We start from the raw sequence: 17,978 nt of genomic DNA on the forward strand, positions 1-17,978 counted from the left end.
TCCACAACGTTTTGAGGAGAAAAAAGAAACTTTTAACACCTTTTGAAAGAACCAGGTCAAGGCAGCAAAATCCTGGGATGAGCGGAATTTTGGGAATTGGCTCCAAAGGCTCCAACATCCCACTGCTCCGAGCTCTGTGTGGGACACAGGAGCGGAATTTTGGGAATTTGCTCCAAGATCCTGCTGCTCCGAGCTCCCTGTGGGATACAGGAGAGGAATTTTGGGAATTGGCTCCAAAGGATCCAACATCCTGCTGCTCCGAGCTCTGTGTGGGATGGAGGAGTGGAATTTTGGGAATCAGGTCCAAAATCCCACTGCTCCGAGCTCTGTGTGGGATGGAGGAGACGAATTTTGGGAATTTGCTCCAAGATCCCACTGCTCCGAGCTCTGTGTGGGACACAGGAGTGGAATTTTGGGAATTGGATCCAAGATCCCAGTGCTCTGAGCTCCCTGTGGGATACAGGAGTGGAATTTTGGGAATTGGATCCAAGATCCCAGTGCTCTGAGCTCCCTGTGGGACACAGGAGTGGAATTTTGGGAATTGGCTCCAAAGGGTCCAAGATCCCGCTGCTCTGAGCTCTGTGTGGGATACGGGAGCAGAATTTTGGGAATTGGATCCAAGATCCCACTGCTCCGAGCTCTGTGTGGGATACAGGAGAGGAATTTTGGGAATTGGATCCAAGATCCCGCTGCTCCGAGCTCTGTGTGGGATACAGGAGCAGAATTTTGGGATTCTGCCGCCCTTGCCATTCCCGTTTTCCCCATTTCGGGGTGACCTCCATGGGATGAGCTCTCCCCTCGCTGATCCCTGGGATCCTCCATCCCCATTCCTTCTTCCCACAGAGTCTCTCCCTCCTCTCATCTCCGCCTTTCCCGGTATTTTCCTCCCTTTCCCTGGGAATTTTCCCCTCTTTAGGGCGGGCAGCAGCGCCGCCGCTCCAGAACATCCAGTGCGAGCTCGGGGATCCATAAAAGGCTCCGGGATGGATCGGGAACGCCGGGAATTCGCACGCACAGCCCCGAGGAGGAGCCCAGCTGGGGGAAACCCTCCCCGCCCTGAGTGTCCTACATCTTCCAGAGGGAAAACGCCAGCTCCGCTGGATTTACACGGATTTTTTTCCCTCCCCTTTCCCTCTTCCCACGCAGCGAATTCCCAACCCCGGCTGCTCCCAGCGCCGCTCGCAGCCCGGCGGGGAGTGGGAGGAGGAAGAGGATGCTCGGAGGATTTGGGAAAATCCGGAGCATTTCCAGCCATGCTCCAGCTGGCGCGGCGGCTCCGGAGCTGTGAGTATTCCCGAGAAATCCTGGGAAAAAGGAAGGAGGGAATTCCTCACTGGTGGTCGTTTGGAGGGGGATGCTTTGGGATCCCGAGGTTTTTTGGGACCAGTCACAAACAAAGCTTGGAGTTTGCGTTTCCCTTCCAAAACTGGGTGGAGAAAGATGATTTTTTCCCTTTTTTGTGAAAAAGGAAGGGAATTTCCCGTACTTCCACACCCCCCTCTCCCAAATCCCGTATTTTCAGCTTTTCCCCTCCCAGCATCCCCAATCCCGTTTTTCCAGCGGTTTTCCCGGAGCAGGCCCGGCAGGGATGGGGTTGCTGTGACCTCCCCCAGGCGCGATCTGCCCCGAGCTCCTCCCGTTCCCTCGGAGGCCGAAAAAAAGAGGGAAAGGAGCTCTGGAAACCCAACCCGAGGGTTTGGAAAAGCCTTTCTGTGTCTGACGGGTGCAGGAGAGGAGCTGCTGGATGAGGGGAGGGATTCGGGATCCTGCTGGGAGCTGGGGAAGGGTGACCCTTTGCAGGTGGGTCCTTGCTATTAACTTAAATTTAATAAATTAAATTGAATTAAATTTAATTTAATTATATGAAATTAAATTAAAAATCCTGAGGTAAGCTGTGACGTGAGCGAACCTCACCTTGCTCTGCTGATTTTCTGTTCAGGATTTAAAAAATAAAAATAATAAAAGAAAATAAAAGTAAAAATAAAAATAAAAATAATAAAAATATAAAAATAATAACAATTAAAATAAAATAAAAATAAAAATAAAATAAAAATATAATAAAAATTAAAAATAATAAAAATAAAAATATAAGTAAAAGTAAAAATAAAAATAAAAATAAAAATAAAAATATAATAAAAATATAATAAAAATAAAATAAAAATATAAAAATAATAAAAATAAAAATAAAAATAAAAATAAAAATAAAAATAAAAATATATAAAAAATAAAAATATCATAAAAATAAAAATATCATAAAAGTAAAAATAAAAATAAAAATAAAATAAAAATATAATAAAAATAAAAATATAATAACAGTAAAAATAAAAATAAAAATAAAAATAAAAATAAAAATAAAATAAAAATAAAATAAAAATATAAAAATAATAAAAATAAAAATTAAAATAAAATAAAATAAAATTAAAAATAAAAGGTTGATTTGGGCTCTTTCCTCTCTTTCAAAATAAATAACGAAGCAGCTTTTGTCCCTGTCCCGGCGCTGTGACACCCCTGTCATCTCCTGCTGGGGAATATTTCCTTCCACAACCCCTCTCCCTCCCATCAGCAGCTGCAGGAAGTCGCAGCTGGCAGGAGGAGGCTGAAAAAGATCCCGAGGGAGCGGGATGGGGGAAGGGATGAGGCGGGGGGAGGCTCCCAGCCGCTCCCGTTATCCCGAAGGATGCTCGGGATCGCGGGGGCACAAAACGAGCTGCGATCGCCGCTGCTTTTCCTCGGCTCGGCGCGATGAAATCTCCTCCAATTCCCACGGTTTTCCCTCTTTTTGCCGGTTTTTTTCCAGGCGGAGGCAGGGAAGCGGCGGGGTTTTGTTGTTGCTGTTCTTTTCCGGGTGGTTGTTACTATGGCGAGGTCAGGAATGCCCGGCTGACAATTCCAAGCCTGATCCTTTCATTCCCAGCTGCCGGGCTTGGAGAGAAGGCACCGGGAGCGGGCTGATCCCAGCCCCTTTTCCCTCGGGATATGGGGGGGAGGATGGATCCTCTCCCCGAAATCTCCTGGGTGGGTTCCTGTGTCCCACGGAGGGTCTGCTCCTGCTGGCAGATGGAATCTTTGGGATGTTGCTGGTGGGGATGGGATCTTTGGGATGCTCCTGGTGGGGATGGGATCTTTGGGATGTTCCTGGTAGGGATGGGATTTTTGGAATGTTCTTGGTGGGGATGGGATTTTTGGGATGTTCTTGGTGGGGATGGGATTTTTGGGATGTTCCTGGTAGGGATGGGATTTTTGGAATGTTCTTGGTGGGGATGGGATTTTTGGGATGTTCTTGGTGGGGATGGGATCTTTGGGATGTTCCTGGTAGGGATGGGATTTTTGGGATGTTCCTGGTAGGGATGGGATTTTTGGAATGTTCTTGGTGGGGATGGGATTTTTGGGATGTTCTTGGTGGGGATGGGATTTTTGGGATGCTCCTGGTGGGGATGGGATTTTTGGGGCTGTGAGGATCATCCTGGGTCTGTCCCATTCCCAAATGGGAGGAGCTTTGGATTCCAGCTCGCTCATGTGCTGGCCTTTGGAATTTCGAGCCTGGAGCAGCAAAACTTCCAAATCCTGGAAGAGAAGAGAGATGGGAAAGGAGCTGCCGAGCTCTGACATCTCCCCTTGTTCATCCCGTGAATCCCTTGGAATTTCACCTGCCTGGCTCTGGCAAATCCCAAATTATTGCAGGTCCATGAATTCCACGAATCCTCCAAATCGAGGGATGGGTTTTCCTTGGAGGGAATATCCAGGAGAGGTCCTGCTGTACCCCTGGAGCCCTGACCCCTCTCCCCTGCCCATCCGCGCTCCAAATCCACTTGGAAAAGACCCTGGATCAAAATCAAGGAATTTTATCCTGCAGGGATAAGGACTGGAGCGGGCTCGGCCCCATCTCCGCTGATAGAAAAGCAATTTCCCTTCCCTCGGATTTCAAATGTCAATTAGTGCGGGCTGATGAAGCGCTAATTCCCTGAGCCCGGGAGCTGCTGTCGCTTCCCGGTGAAATCCAGGTGATTTTTGGAATCCAGGAATTCAGCGTGTGAGCCTGACCTTGATTCCATCCACGGGAGGGAAGAGGAGCAGATTCTTTGTGTGCCACGGCAGCGGAATTCAGGCAGAGCTTTGCATTCCAGCCGAATTCCCAGGTTTTTTTGCTCCGTTGTTCCCACGGAGAATCCATCCTCATCCCTCTCCAATCGCTCCCTGCCTGCTGGGATGTTGAAAATGAATTTTTAGGCCGTTTTAGGCAATTATTCCTGAGCTTTGGGCGGAGGAATTGCCCGGCCCAGCCCAGGTTCTGCTGCTCGTGTCTCATCCCAGCACTTCAGATTTGAAGGAATAGAGGTCAGGAATGCCTGGATGCGAATCCATCGAGCTCCTGGAAACAGGAGCTGGCTCTGCTTCGCGAATCAACCAGTCCAGGCTGGATTTGTCCGTGAAAATTCACCTGGAAAGGGAATAAATGGTTCGTGGGAGCAGAATCCCGGGATCCTGCAAATCCCGGAGGTGTTCCGGGGATGATGCTCAGCGCTGGGCGAGTGCTCGCCCCTTTTTCCTTGGATTCTGGGAGGGTGGGAAGCGTGGCTTGATGTGCTGCTGCTGCTTTTCACCGTGGCTTTGTGTTCCTTTGTCCTGAGGCCCCTGTGGAGCCGGGAATTTCTGGGAATTGCACCGGGAATGGACCCAGGGCAGGTCCTGGCCCAGGCAGGATTTATCAGCTTATTGATTAACCCCGGTTTATTTATTAAAATAAATTTATTTTCTTTATTAAATGACATTAAATAATATTTATTATTCATTTATTTATTCTTCCTCATGACATAAAAGTTGTTTAGTGCCCTCCTGGAAATGGATTTGGGAAGATAAATCTGAACAAACAGCCTTGCTCAGATTAGTCGGATTTTACGGCTGCTCGGAGTTGGATGGGAAGAGATTTCCTACTTTTGTCCCTCTCCCCGTCCTCCCCCGCTAATTAAGCTCATCTGCATGGCGCCTAATGACGTGTGGGGAGATGGAGCAAAGGAATGGGGAGCTGGGGGCTCACATTCCTCAGGAATGAGCAGGATCAGGAGGAGGAATCCAGTGGGTCTGAGAAGGAGAAGTTCCCCAGCAGGCAGGAGAGCAGACTCCAGCTGTGGATGTCACCTGGAGCAGCTCCGACCTTCTCGCCTGGATTTATTTTATTTTCCCTTTTTTTTTTTTTAATTTATTTTCCCATCTCTTTTTGTTTTGTTTTATTTTTAGGCTCGGTCTCTGCCTGAGCTGCTGAGGCGGCTCTGGAGCCGCAGGATTGATGAAGAGGCGCTGAGAGGTACCAGGGGTGATGCTCGGGGGGTGGCAGAGGTGACACAGGGGACAGGTGGCACTGCCAGGACAACTCCGCTCCTGACAGGGCGAGGTTTGCACTCTGGGAATATCCCTAAATCCAGGGAAGACATTTTGGGGCTAGAACATGTCTGGGAAAGGGTTTGGAGAATCCTGAGGGAACTGGGAAGGGTTTGGAGAATCCTGAGGGAGCTGGGAAGGGTTTGGAGAATCCTGAGGGAACTGGGAAGGGTTTGGAGAATCCTGAGGGAGCTGGGAAGGGTTTGGAGAGTCCTGAGGGAGACGGGAAGGGTTTGGAGAATCCTGAGGGAGCTGGGAAGGGTTTGGAGAATCCTGAGGGAGCTGGGAAGGGTTTGGAGAATCCTGAGGGAGCTGGGGAAGGGTTTGGAGAATCCTGAGGGAGATGGGAAGGCTCAGCCCGGAGAAAAGGAGGCTCAGGGGGAATTCCTGGCTCTGCACAGCTCCCTGCCAGGAGGGGACAGCCGGGGGGGATTTGGGATGTTATCCCAGGGAACAGGGACAGGAGGAGAGGGAACGGCCTCAGAGGGGGCTCAGCTTGGACAGCAGCAGGAATTTCCTCATGGAAAAGGTTGGAAGGGGCTGCCCAGGGAGGTTTGGAGGCACCCAAGGAATTCCCGGACGTGTCACCCCCGCTCAGGGCACCGATCGGGCACAACTCAGCCCATCCTTGCCAGGATCCACCCTTAACCGCTCCATAATCCCATTTTCCAGCATTTCCCCTTCCCACCATCCACCATGGAGCTGCCCAGCACCAAAGACTTCCACTGGAAACGCCTGGCTCCGCTGCCGAGCCGCCGGGTGTACTCCACGCTGGTGGAGGCGGGCGGGCAGGTCTTCGCCGTGGGCGGCTGCGACGACAACGGCGTCCCCGTGGATTCCTTCGAGGTTTATTCCCCCGAGGCCGACCGGTGGGCGCCGCTGCCCGCCATGCCCACGGCCAGGGCCGGCGTGGCCGTCACCGTGCTGGGCAAGAGGATCATGGTGATCGGCGGCGTGGGCGCCGACCAGCTGCCGCTGAAGGTGGTGGAGATGTACAACACGGATGAAGGGCGCTGGAGGAAGCGCAGCTCGCTGCGGGAGGCGGCCATGGGCATCTCGGTGACGGCCAAAGGCAAGGAGAGACCTCCAGAGGGCTCTGGGATTTGGGGATCTGCTAGGAGAGCTTGGAGGTTTTTTTCTCAGCTTTGGGTAGAAAAATGTCTCCGGGCGACGATCCAGGGTTGATCTGCTGGTCTCCAAAACATCTCCTCTTCCAAACATCTTCCAAAACTTCTTCCAGAAGTTGGGCCTCGTGCGTTTGGCACCTCCCACCCCGCTGGGAGGCTCCACAGGAGGTTGGGAGCACAGCCAGAGCCGCCCCGGGGTTGTCACCAGCCCTGGAGCCGCGGGGGCGGCGGCTCTGCTGCTGCCGGCAGCGGTTTTGGACGGCTCTGAGCTCCAGGGGCTCGGATCCAAATTTCTCCCGGGTTTTACAGCAAATTCTGGCCCTTGAATGGATCTTTTTGCAAGGAGGGGATGGGTTTTTTACAGGGGAAGGAGATCTCTGGTGCTCTCCCGTAGCAGTTTTGTGGGATGATTTTGCAGAGTTGGGATGGATTTTCTGGTACTTTCTGTAATAATTTAGCAGGATAATTTTGCAGGGGAGGGAGATTTCTGGTATTTTCTACAATAATTTAGCGGGATAATTTTGCAGGAGGGGGATGGATTTTTTGTGATTTCCTATAATAATTTTGTGGGATATTTTCGCAGGAGGAGGATGAATTTCTGGTACTTTCCTACAGTAATTTAGCAGGATAATTTTGCAGAGTTGGGATGGATTTTCTGGTACTTTCTATAATAATTTAGTGGGATAATTTTGCAGAGTCGGGATGGATTTCCAGCACTTTCCTACAATAATTTAGTGGGATAATTTTACAGGATGGGGATGGATTTTTTGTGATTTCCTATAACAATTTCTGGGTTTCTGGTAGTTTCCAATGGTAATTTAACGGGATTTGGGGGGTTCTTTGCCCCGTGCAGATTACAGGGTGTACGCTGCGGGCGGGATGGGCTTGGACCTGCGGCCCCACAATTTCCTGCAGCACTATGACGTGCTCAAGGACATCTGGGTGTCCCTGGCTGCCATGCCCACGCCCCGCTACGCGGCCACGTCTGTCCTGAGGGGCACCAAGATCTACGTGCTGGGTGAGGACCAGCCCTGCCTCCTCCTCCTCCTCCTCCTCCTCCTCCTCCTCCTCCTCCTCGGCCTTTCCTTCTCTCCCCTCCTCTCTTCTTTCTCCTTTTTTCTTCTCCTTCTTTCCTCTTCAGTCTCTTCCTTTTTCTTCCTTTGCCGTCATTTTTTCTTAATTTTTCTTCATTTTTTCTTCCTTCTTCATTTTCATTCCTTTCTCTTCTTTCTCCTTCTTTTTTCTTCCTTCTCCTCTTCCTCTTCCTCTGTGCCTGGAATAATTGGGATCCCTGACACTGGGATAGCTGGGATCCCTGGGATCCCTGGCACTGGAATAACTGGGATCACTGGGATAACTGGGATCACTAGGATAACTGGGATCCCTGGCACTGGAATAATTGGAATCCCTGGCACTGGGATAACTGGGATAACTGGGATAACTGGGATAACTGGGATAATTTGGATCCCTGGCACTGGGATAACTGGGATCCCTGAGATAACTGGCACTGGGATAACTGGGATAACTGGGATCACTGGGATCCCTGGGATAACTGGGATCACTGGGATAACTGGGATAACTGGGATAACTGGGATCCCTGGGATAACTGGGATCACTGGGATAATTGGGATAACTGGGATAACTGGGATCCCTGGCACCGGAGCAGCTGCTCCAGCTCTCCTGCCCTCAGGGGCTCAGCAGCCAGTCCAGCGTTCGCTGGATCCGAGCTCATGGGAATTCCTCTCATCTTCCCGAGCCCGATCCCAGCTCTGCTCTGAGTTTGTCTGGATTAAACCAGTGCAATTTAAAACCTTCCCCGTGCCAGCACCGCCAGGAGCGGGGAGAGGTTGGAAAATTCAGCTTTTCCCTGAGAAAAGGAGTGCAGAGAGGTGAAAAATCTCATTTCACTCAGGGAGCTGGAGAGCCGAGGCTGCTCCGGTCCCTGAGCCGGGATTCCCTCTCCTTTCCCAGGGGGAAGGCAATCCAAGTACGCCATCAACGCCTTCGAGGTCTTCGACACGGACACCCGGTCGTGGACCAAATTCCCCAGCATTCCCAACAAAAGGGCCTTCTCCAGCTTCGTGGCCACCGAGGAAAAGCTCTTCAGCCTCGGGGGGCTGCGCCAGGGCCGGCTCTACCGGCAGCCCAAGTTCATGAGGACCGTGGACGTGTTCGACCTCGAGCAAGGTGGGAGCTGGTCCAGCCCAGGCCCTGCTGAGGGGCTGGGGGACACCGGGATCACTTTGGGGACACCGGGATCACTTTGGGGACACAGGAATCACTTTGAGGACACCGGGATCAGTCTGGGGACACAGGGCTGGGTTTGGGGACACAGGAATCACTTTGGGGACACCAGGATCAGTTTGGGGACACAGGAGTCACTTTGGGGACACAGGGATCGGTTTGGGGTTTGGAGCACACAGGGATCAGTTTGGGGTTTGGGGCTCTGCCATCCTTGCAGAGCACAGATCTCCCATCTGCTGCTGCCTTGAGCTCAGCTTAGAGGACGATTTCCAGTCAGGATTAACAACCGGAATGGGAAAACCTCGGACAAACCCAACCCATTCCATGGGGTTTTATCACCCCAAGGTGCAGCAGCCAAACTGCCCTTCCAGGAGCCAGGGCCTGGGAGAGGCAGATGCTTCTCCAGGAGTGGGTGATCCCACAAACCCCAGCGTGTCCTGTCCTTCCCAGGTGGGTGGATGAAGATGGAGCGCTCCTGCTACCTGAAGAAAAGGCGAGCAGACTTCGTGGCCGGCTACCTGCGAGGCAGAGTTGTCGTGGCTGGGGGCCTGGGTGAGCCTCTGGGACTGCGGGAACCCTTCAAAAACGTGTGGGAATTGTCATCCCGGGAAAGGGAGACATCCTGGGAAAGGGAGACATCCCGGTCCTGGCCGGTGGGAGGGAGCAGGGCACACAAACCCCATAAGGGGATGGGGTACAGAGCAGCCAGGAGATGCTCGATGGTGCTTCCCACATCATCCAGCGCCTCCTTTTGTGCTTCCAGGGAATCAGCCGACGGTGCTGGAGTCGGCAGAGGCTTTCCACCCGGAGAAGAACAAGTGGGAGAGCCTCCCCCCCATGCCCACCCCTCGCTGCGCCTGCTCCAGCATCGCGCTGCGGGACTGCCTGCTGGCCGTGGGCGGCGTCAGCCAGGGGCTCAGCACGGCCGTGGAGGCCCTGTGCCTGTCCGATTCCTGATCCCACCTGGAACAGCTCCTGTGCCTGTCTGATTCCTGATCCCACCTGGAACAGATCCCTGTGCCTGTCTGATTCCTGATCCCACCTGGAACAGATCCCTGTCTGATTCCTGATCCCACCTGGAGCAGCTCCTGTGCCTGTCTGATTCCTGATCCCACCTGGAACAGATCCCTGTGCCTGTCTGATTCCTGATCCCACCTGGAACAGATCCCTGTGCCTGTCTGATTCCTGATCCCACCTGGAACAGATCCCTGTCTGATTCCTGATCCCACCTGGAGCAGCTCCTGTGCCTGTCCCATTCCTGATCCCACCTGGAACAGCTCCCTGTCCCTCGCTGTCCCCAGCAGTGGCACTGGGACAGTGCTGGCAGCTCCCAGGACTGGGACAGCACCATCCCACTGCTGGCAGCTCCTCCGGAACCTCATCCAGGGATTCTGGTGCCTCCCTGCCTGGCGCCGCTCTTGTACCCCATGAGGAGCCCCTACACGGGCCACGGGTCCCCTCCTGTCACTGCCACATCTCCATGGGGACATCTGGAGCTGGCCTGGCTCCCACATTTCCATGGGGACATCTGGAGCTGGCCTGGCTCTCCACATCTCCATGGGGACATCTGGATCTGGCCTGGCTCTCCACATCTCCATGGGGACATCTGGAGCTGGCCTGGCTCTCCACATCTCCATGGGGACATCTGGAGCTGGCCTGGATCTCCACAGCTCCACGGGGACATCTGGAGCTGGCCTGGCTCCCACATTTCCATGGGGACATCTGGAGCTGGTCTGGCTCTCCACATCTCCACGGGGACATCTGGAGCTGGCCTGGCTCCCACATTTCTATGGGGACATCTGGAGCTGGTCTGGCTCTCCACATCTCCATGGGGACATCTGGAGCTGACCTGGATCTCCACAGCTCCCATGGGAAGGACTCCGGAGATCCCTGCATGGCAATCGTGTCCCTGCAGCCATCCCGGCCAAGGTGACAGCGTGGGAGGCGTTGGGACTCTCCTGAGGGGTCAGTGCTGCCCCGGGGGGGACAGTGGTGGTGTCCTCCTCCATCCTGGGATCTGCCAGTGCTTCCCTACAGATTTTCCCCCAAAGGAAACTCCAAACCTGCAGCCGGATCTGGGGATTGCTCTCTGCCTTCACAGCAAGGCTTTTCCTGCAATCCCGTGGCACTTCCTTGGGATTCCAGCAGGAGCTGGAGCCCGGGGCTGCTCCCAGAGGATGAATTCCCAAGGAATCGCTCTGGCTCCTCACGGGTGGCACAGGACTGGCACAGCCGCTGCCTTTGCCGGGTGTCAGGTGGCCTCAGCCTCGAGATTTCCAACGTTTTTTAGCTGCTTTGGTGATTTGGGATCTTCACTGGGAAAAAGGAGCAATCCAGGGATGGGTGGTGGCTTCGGTGGTGCACAAGTGACCGTGGCCGCTGCCTCCTCTCGGTTCTGTTCACCTCAGGCACTTTTTGGGAGCGCTGTCCGAACTGTGGGGATGCAATTCCAGCTTGGAGCAGTTTTCCCATTAAAAGTTGTCCATGGAAAAGCCCTCGGAGGGAGCCGGGCTGTGCTAGAGGTGTGATGGTGTGGGAGAGACGGGTCAGGGCAGGCTGGGATCATGGAATCATGGAATCATGGAATCATGGAATCATGGAATCATGGTATCACGGAATCATGGAATCATGGAATGGTTTGGGTTGGAAGGGACCAGAAAGATCCGAACCCCTGCCAGGGTTTGGGCAGGGACACCTTCCCGTATCCCAGGCTGCTCCAAGCGCTGTCCAGCCCCGCCTTGGACACTTCCAGGGATGTGACCCCATGGCTGCTTCACTCCCACGGCATCACATCCCTCCTTTAAAGCGCTCCCCGGGCTGCGGGGAGGGGGGTCCTGCTGTCCCCATGGTGTCCCCACAGTGTCCCCGCGCTGTCTGGAGCCGCTGCCGTCACCACGGAGCTCCGAGGTCGCCGTTAAGAGCTCTGAGGAGCACGTTCAGAGCTCTGAGGTCACTGTTTGGAGCTCCAAGGACACCGTTTGGAGCTCCAAGGTCGCTGTTCAGAGCTCCAAGGACACAGTTCGGAGCTCCGAGAACCCCGTTTGGAGCTCCTAGAATGCCATTCGGAGCTCCGAGGATGCCGTTCAGAGCTCCGAGGTCGCCGTTTGGAGCCCTGAGAACACCGTTCGGAGCTCCTGGGATGCCGTTCGGAGCTCTGAGGTCGCTATTTGGAGCTCCAAGGACACCATTCGGAGGTCCGAGGTCGCCATTCGGAGCTCCAAGAACCCTGTTTGGAGCTCCTAGGATGCCATTCGGAGCTCTGAGGACGCCGTTCAGAGCTCCGAGGTCGCCGTTTGGAGCTCCGAGGACGCCATTTGGAGCCCTGAGAGCACCGTTCGGAGCTCCATGGATGCCGTTTGGAGCTCCAAGGTCGCTATTTGGAGCTCCAAGGACACCGTTCGGAGCCCAGAGAACACCATTTGGAGCTCCGAGGACCCGTTCAGAGCTCTGAGAACGCCATTTGAAGCTCTGAAGTCACCATTCGGAGCTCCGAGGTCGCCGTTCAGAGCTCCGAGGTCGCCGTTTGGAGCTCTAAGAGCCCCGTTCGGAGCTCCGAGGACCCCGTGCGGCCGCCGCGGACACGGCGGGGACAGAGGGAGCCGCGGCCGGGATCCGGCTCCTTCTCTCTGTCATTCCAGGTGGGATCCCGATATCCCAACGCTTTCCCAGAGGAAAGGCAGGAGAGAAACAGGAAACGGGAAATGAATGGAATGAGGAGATTTCCCCTCCATCCCAATCCCGACCACAGCAAATCTCCCCTAGAGCCGCCTCTGCACCGAGCCTGGCTGGGAACGAGGAATTTTCCTTTGTCCTTAAGGAACCTTTCCCAGCTTTTTTCCCCTCCTGATTCCCAGGCCCTGCTCAGCGCCGTGGCCGAGGCTCCGGGCTCGCTGCTTTGTTCGGCTGGAGCAGGGGGAGGAGGGATCCTTTGTTCAGCCGGAGCCTGAACCTTCCCTTTCTGCCTCCAGAAATCCTGGGGAGCCGGGCCGAGCTCTCATTCCTGGGAATGAACCCGCTGCAGGATTGATTGGAGAGGTGACAGCGACTGGGGGAGGACGGAATCAGAGCCAGGAGCGTCCCGAGCTTTCAGGGAGGGGCAAAGGAGCAGCTCTGAGCCCCCGTGGGGGGAAAAGCAGCTCCAGATCTCTGTCTCTGGATGAATCCCAAGCTCCCAACACCCAACAGGATCCCTGGGACATCCCTGGAGCTGCCGAGTGCCGGCGCCCTGGCTCGGGGGGGATTTTCCATCCGTGCAGAGGGTGAGGGCGGCATTCACCTCCCTCCCCTGGCCCTTCCCAGGGCTGCGCCTCATCCCTGCCCTTCCCTGGGATGCTCCTGCTGGGAACTGGGCTCCTGCGGGACATAGCCTGGCTGTGCAGGTGACAGAGATGTGACCTGAGCCGAGTTTCGGCTGTGCCAGCAGGGCGCTTTTGGGGTGTTTCGGCGGTTTGGGGTGCTTGTTTCGGGCTGAGCGGCGCTGGGCGAGCCCCAGGTCTCTTCCCAGAGCTGTGAACAGCAGATGGCATCCCTGGGCTGAGCTGCGGCTGGAGCTCCGCAGCCCCTCCCGCTGTCCTGGGCTGCCCTGGCCGGGGGCAGCTCCAAAATCCCATTCCAGGTGGTGCAAGGTCCAACAAAGAATGCTGCGCGTCTCCTCAGGGATTTTCTTCCCATGGAAAGACATCCCCGTGGAGCCCAGACACCTCCCAGGGGCTGGAACAGAGCTGGATTTGGGTCCAAAGAGTCCCTGATGCTGCTGCCCAGCTCCAGTCCGGGAAAAATCTCCGGGGCTGGGTCCAGTGCTCTGCAGTCGATACCGTGGAATGAGAGACCCGCCGAGCTCCTTTCCCTGGATAAATGTTGGGTTTGTCACAAAGCTCCCCCCATCCCTGGGGGCTGCAGGAAGCCCTGGGCCGGTCCCTCTGTCCCAGGCAGCCCCCGGGACCCTCCGTGCCTGCTCTCCTTTATCCCAACCCAGCCGAGCCCTTGGAGTTTTCCAGGCACAAAAAGATCCCGGAGCGGCCCCGGCCATGTCCTCGCATGAACTCCCCACGCTCGGAGTTTACTGAGAGGCTTTTCAGCCTCGGTGGCTGCTCCGACACAGAGGGCTGGGCTGGCCCTGCTGCCAAAAATCATCGGTTATCGGCCCCGAGCAGGCTTTGTCTGCACAAACAGGAAACTTCCTGAGGGAACAGCCTCCAAAGGATCTGGTGGCGGAGCAGAAATGATTCCTGCACCTTGCCGTGGGCCCAGGACAGGCGGCTGGGCTGGCCCTGGCTGTTGGGGACAATGTTTGAGGTTTTTTTATTATTTTTAAAAAAATTTTTTGAGGGGAATTTTGCTTGTTTTGCCTCTGAACACCTCAGGGTTTCTGCAGCCCCACGTGCCTGGGAGGGTGACAGGAACACCTGGATGGATGATGGATGGATGGATGGATGATGGATGGATGATGGATGATGGATGGATGGATGATGGATGGATGGATGATGGATGGATGATGGATGGATGATGGATGGATGATGGATGGATGATGGATGGATGATGGATGGATGGATGATGGATGGATGGATGGATGGATGATGGATGATGGATGGATGGATGGATGGATGATGGATGGATGGATGATGGATGATGGATGGATGGATAGATGGAATCCATGGATGGATGATGGGTGGATGATGGATGGATGGATGGATGGATGGATGGATGGATGGATGGATGGATGGATGGATGATGGATGGATGATGGATGGATGGATGGATGATGGATGGATGGATGATGGATGATGGATGGATGGGTGGATGGATGGTTGGTTGGTGGTTGATGGATGGATGGATGGATGGATGGATGGATGGATGGATGATGGATGGATGATGGATGGATGGATGATGGATGGATGATGGATGGATGATGGATTGATGGATGGATGGATGGATGGATGATGGATGGATGGATGGATGGATGGATGGATGATGGATGGATGGATGATGGATGGATGGATGGATGATGGATGGATGGATGGATGGATGGATGGATGGATGATGGATGGATGGATGGATGGATGGATGGATGGATGATGGATGGATGGATGATGGATGGATGATGGATGATGGATGATGGATGGATGATGGATGGATGGATGATGGATGGATGGATGATGGATGGATGATGGATGGATGATGGATGGATGGATGGATGGATAGATGGAATCCATGGATGGATGATGGATGGAATCCATGGATGGATGGACAGACAGACAGATGGAAGCCCCAGCTGCACTCCTGGGGTGCGGGGTGGCCTCTGCTGTTCCCATCATCTGTGAAAGGCCATAAATGTCTTTTCCAAAGGCTCCCATTGGCGCTGATGGTTTTCCCTTCTCCCTGATGGATGGGGGGGATCAGAGCAATCACGGCTGGGATTTTTCCAAAGGAAAATGGGATTCACATCTGCCTGAGCACCGCCGGCAGCAGGTGAGGAACGCTGGAGCTGCAGGGCCCCAAACGAGGGGCGAGCATTAAACTTTTTGTTGTCTCTGGCATTTTAATGACTCCTGGAGCTCTTCCTTTCCCTGTGGGAGGTCTCCCTGCCTGCAAGAAAATCCCTTTGCTGATGTTTATTCCTTCCCCAATCCACAAACAGAGCCCGTGGCCACCGAGGCAGAGCCACGGCTTTTTCCCGGGATGTGGATGTTTTCAGCGTGGGGATAACGCTGTGGAATTTATTTTAACGTAATAAATTGATTAACACAAATTTCGGAGCCCGCGAGCAGACAGAGCTCCGGCTGTGGCCAAGCACCGAGCTGAGCTCGGAGCAGGTTTCCCTGACGTGGAGCCAAATTCCCGGCTGGATTTCAGGCTGGGTTTAGCGGACACGCACCGGGGCAGCGGCACAAGCCCCGCTTGGGATTTTGAAGCTGGCGGGGGAATTTCCGTGGATTTCCCCAGCGGAGAAAGCCGTGGGTGCTGCCACAATAGAGGATCCTTATCAGCGGATTCCAGCGGGCTCCGCTCCGCTCCCCTTGGCATTTCCATGAGAATGGGAAAGGTTTCCTGAGCCCGTCTGGAACAAACATCGCTGGGGACAGGAATTTATCCGGCACCAAGAGAAAGGGAAGCTCCTCGCGGCCTTTCCTGGCGGGGGAAACCTGGGGAGAAGCATCCGAGAAATCCACAGGGATGTCAAGGACAGCGACAGCGACAGCGACAGCGACAGCGACAGCGACAGCGACAGCGACACTTTCCCTCAGGCCGGTGCGATCCCTTTGTTCACCGCAGCCCGGGAGGTTGGAGCCTCCCCTCCCCGGCTCTGCCGCAATTCCCGGGCCGTGCCCGGACAGGATCCTGTTTTTGACTCCGAAATTGCTGCGGTTCGGTTCAGCTCGGCTCCTCTCCTCTCTCTTTATCCTCCCCGCGGCCCGCGGAAAGCGCTCAGTAAATAATTCATTGCCGCAATTCATTATCGCCGCTCATTATCGCCCTGCTCGATCACAATCCATTATCACAATTCATTATCGCAATTGCTGCTGCCCAGGATCGGACTCGGATGTCCCGGGCTGATTTTAAAACGAGGAGAGAGGTTTGTCCCTGGTTTGTTGAGCTCGGGGAGAGGTTGGAGGTGGGAAGGAGCAGCCTGGAGCTGCTGTGAAGAGCGGAGGCGCCGCGTGGCCATAAAAATCAGTGACAGTGGCAGGGGACGAGACCTGGGTGTCTTAATTATATAAAAATGAGATTTAATGAGTGTGGGACCGCGCTGGGAGCGTGGGGAGCGCTTTGGTGCGAGGCTGTGCCCGTGACTTGTGGATTCACCTTCCCTGAGGGACATCCGCGCTCACCCTGGTGACAGAACCAGCCAGGGGAAGGTGCCAGCTAGCTGGGTCTCTCCTGGCACCGAGGTGCAGCGAGCTCCGTCCCGTGTCACCTCCGTGTCACCCCCGTGTCACCTCCGTGTCACCTCGCGGCCCGCCGAGAGGAGCCGGCGCTGGGTTAAATCATCCCTGGCAGGGGTTTGGGACCTCCCGCTCTGCCCGGGGCTGCGGGGAGCGGTGGGAAAATCCAGGTGTGGATGAGTAATCCCGCAGTTATCTCCCTCTGCCATCCAGCCCGGCTGTCCTCACACCCGCCCGAGCCGGGCAAGCGCCTTTGTTTGGGCTGTTCTGGGAAATAATCGCATTCTTTTAATATCACCGAAGGGAGATTTCCCGCAGGGAGACCACACGGGGAGAAAGTGCTGCTGAGGGAGCCGGGAATGGCCGTCTGGAGCCTCGGCAGGTTCCCCACCCCGGCTCCAGGCCTGGAGAACATTCCCGTTCCTCCCTCCCAGGCTGTGTGTCCGGGAGGGCAAAGGGTGGCTCTGTGTAGAGCGTGGACAGGCTGCACTCCCCAGGCCTCTCCTCTCCCTGATTTTGCCCAAAATGCCGGTTTTTTCCTGGCTTTGGGTGCATTAGGACAGTAAATCACCCCTGGCTCTGGAATTTTCTCCACATTATGGAATTATAGAATGGCTTGGAAGGAACCTTAAACATCACCCAGAGCCACCTCTGGATGGGCAGGGCCAGCTTTCCCTATCCCAGGCTGCTCCAAGCCCTGTCCAGCCTGGCCTTGGACATTTCCAGGGATCCAGGCTGCAGCTCTGGGCACCCTGTGCCACGGCTTCCCCTCCCTCACAGGAGGAATTTCATCCCAATATCCCATCTAGCCCTGCCCTCTGGCACTGTGGAGCCATTCCCCCTTGTCCAGGAACTCCAGGCTCTTCTCTGGCCCCTCTGGCCCTCCCAGCGCTCCGGGCCTGCGTCTCTTCCCAACCTTTGGGTGAGAATCTCACCCTTCACTGGGAAATTCCCATCTCCCTCCAGCCTGGAACCACCCGCGTTCTCCCCTTTGTCCCGCGCCTCTCTCCCTTATCCCTGAATTCCCTCTGCTCTCTGTCCCCACACCCCCTCCCTTACCCAAATTTTTGGGTGCCTCCAGATGCTGCTCCCTGGATCTCTCCCCCCATTTCCCCACTCCCAGCGCTGCCCGTGGGGTCTCCCCGCTCCCGGCCCCCCCATCCCCATCCCCGCTCCCATCCCCTCTCCCATCCCCATCCCCGCTCCCATCCCCATCCCCTCTCCCATCCCCATCCCCATCCCCGCTCCCCTCCCCCCTCCCCTCCCCGCTCCCATCCCCTCTCCCATCCCCATCCCCATCCCCGCTCCCGGCCTCGCTCCCATCCCCGCTCCCATCCCCGCTCCCATCC

General features: G+C 55.1%; 1 protein-coding gene across 1 annotated transcript; it reads left to right on the plus strand.

Moving 5' to 3' along the window:
* Positions 1-1,086: 1,086 nt before the first annotated feature.
* KLHDC8A (kelch domain containing 8A) lies at positions 1,087-14,427 on the plus strand. The gene is made up of 7 exons (XM_005529314.2): positions 1,087-1,284; positions 5,236-5,302; positions 6,049-6,448; positions 7,357-7,521; positions 8,475-8,690; positions 9,198-9,299; positions 9,511-14,427. The coding sequence occupies exons 3-7, from the start codon at positions 6,073-6,075 to the stop codon at positions 9,702-9,704; spliced, it is 1,053 nt and encodes a 350-aa protein (XP_005529371.2). The 5' UTR covers positions 1,087-1,284; positions 5,236-5,302; positions 6,049-6,072; the 3' UTR covers positions 9,705-14,427.
* Positions 14,428-17,978: the final 3,551 nt, after the last annotated feature.

The sequence above is a fragment of the Pseudopodoces humilis genome, chromosome 26 (assembly GCF_049639895.1).
Source record: "Pseudopodoces humilis isolate 2021_Gansu_Grassland_sample_001 chromosome 26, ASM4963989v1, whole genome shotgun sequence".
Lineage (NCBI taxonomy): Eukaryota > Metazoa > Chordata > Aves > Passeriformes > Paridae > Pseudopodoces > Pseudopodoces humilis.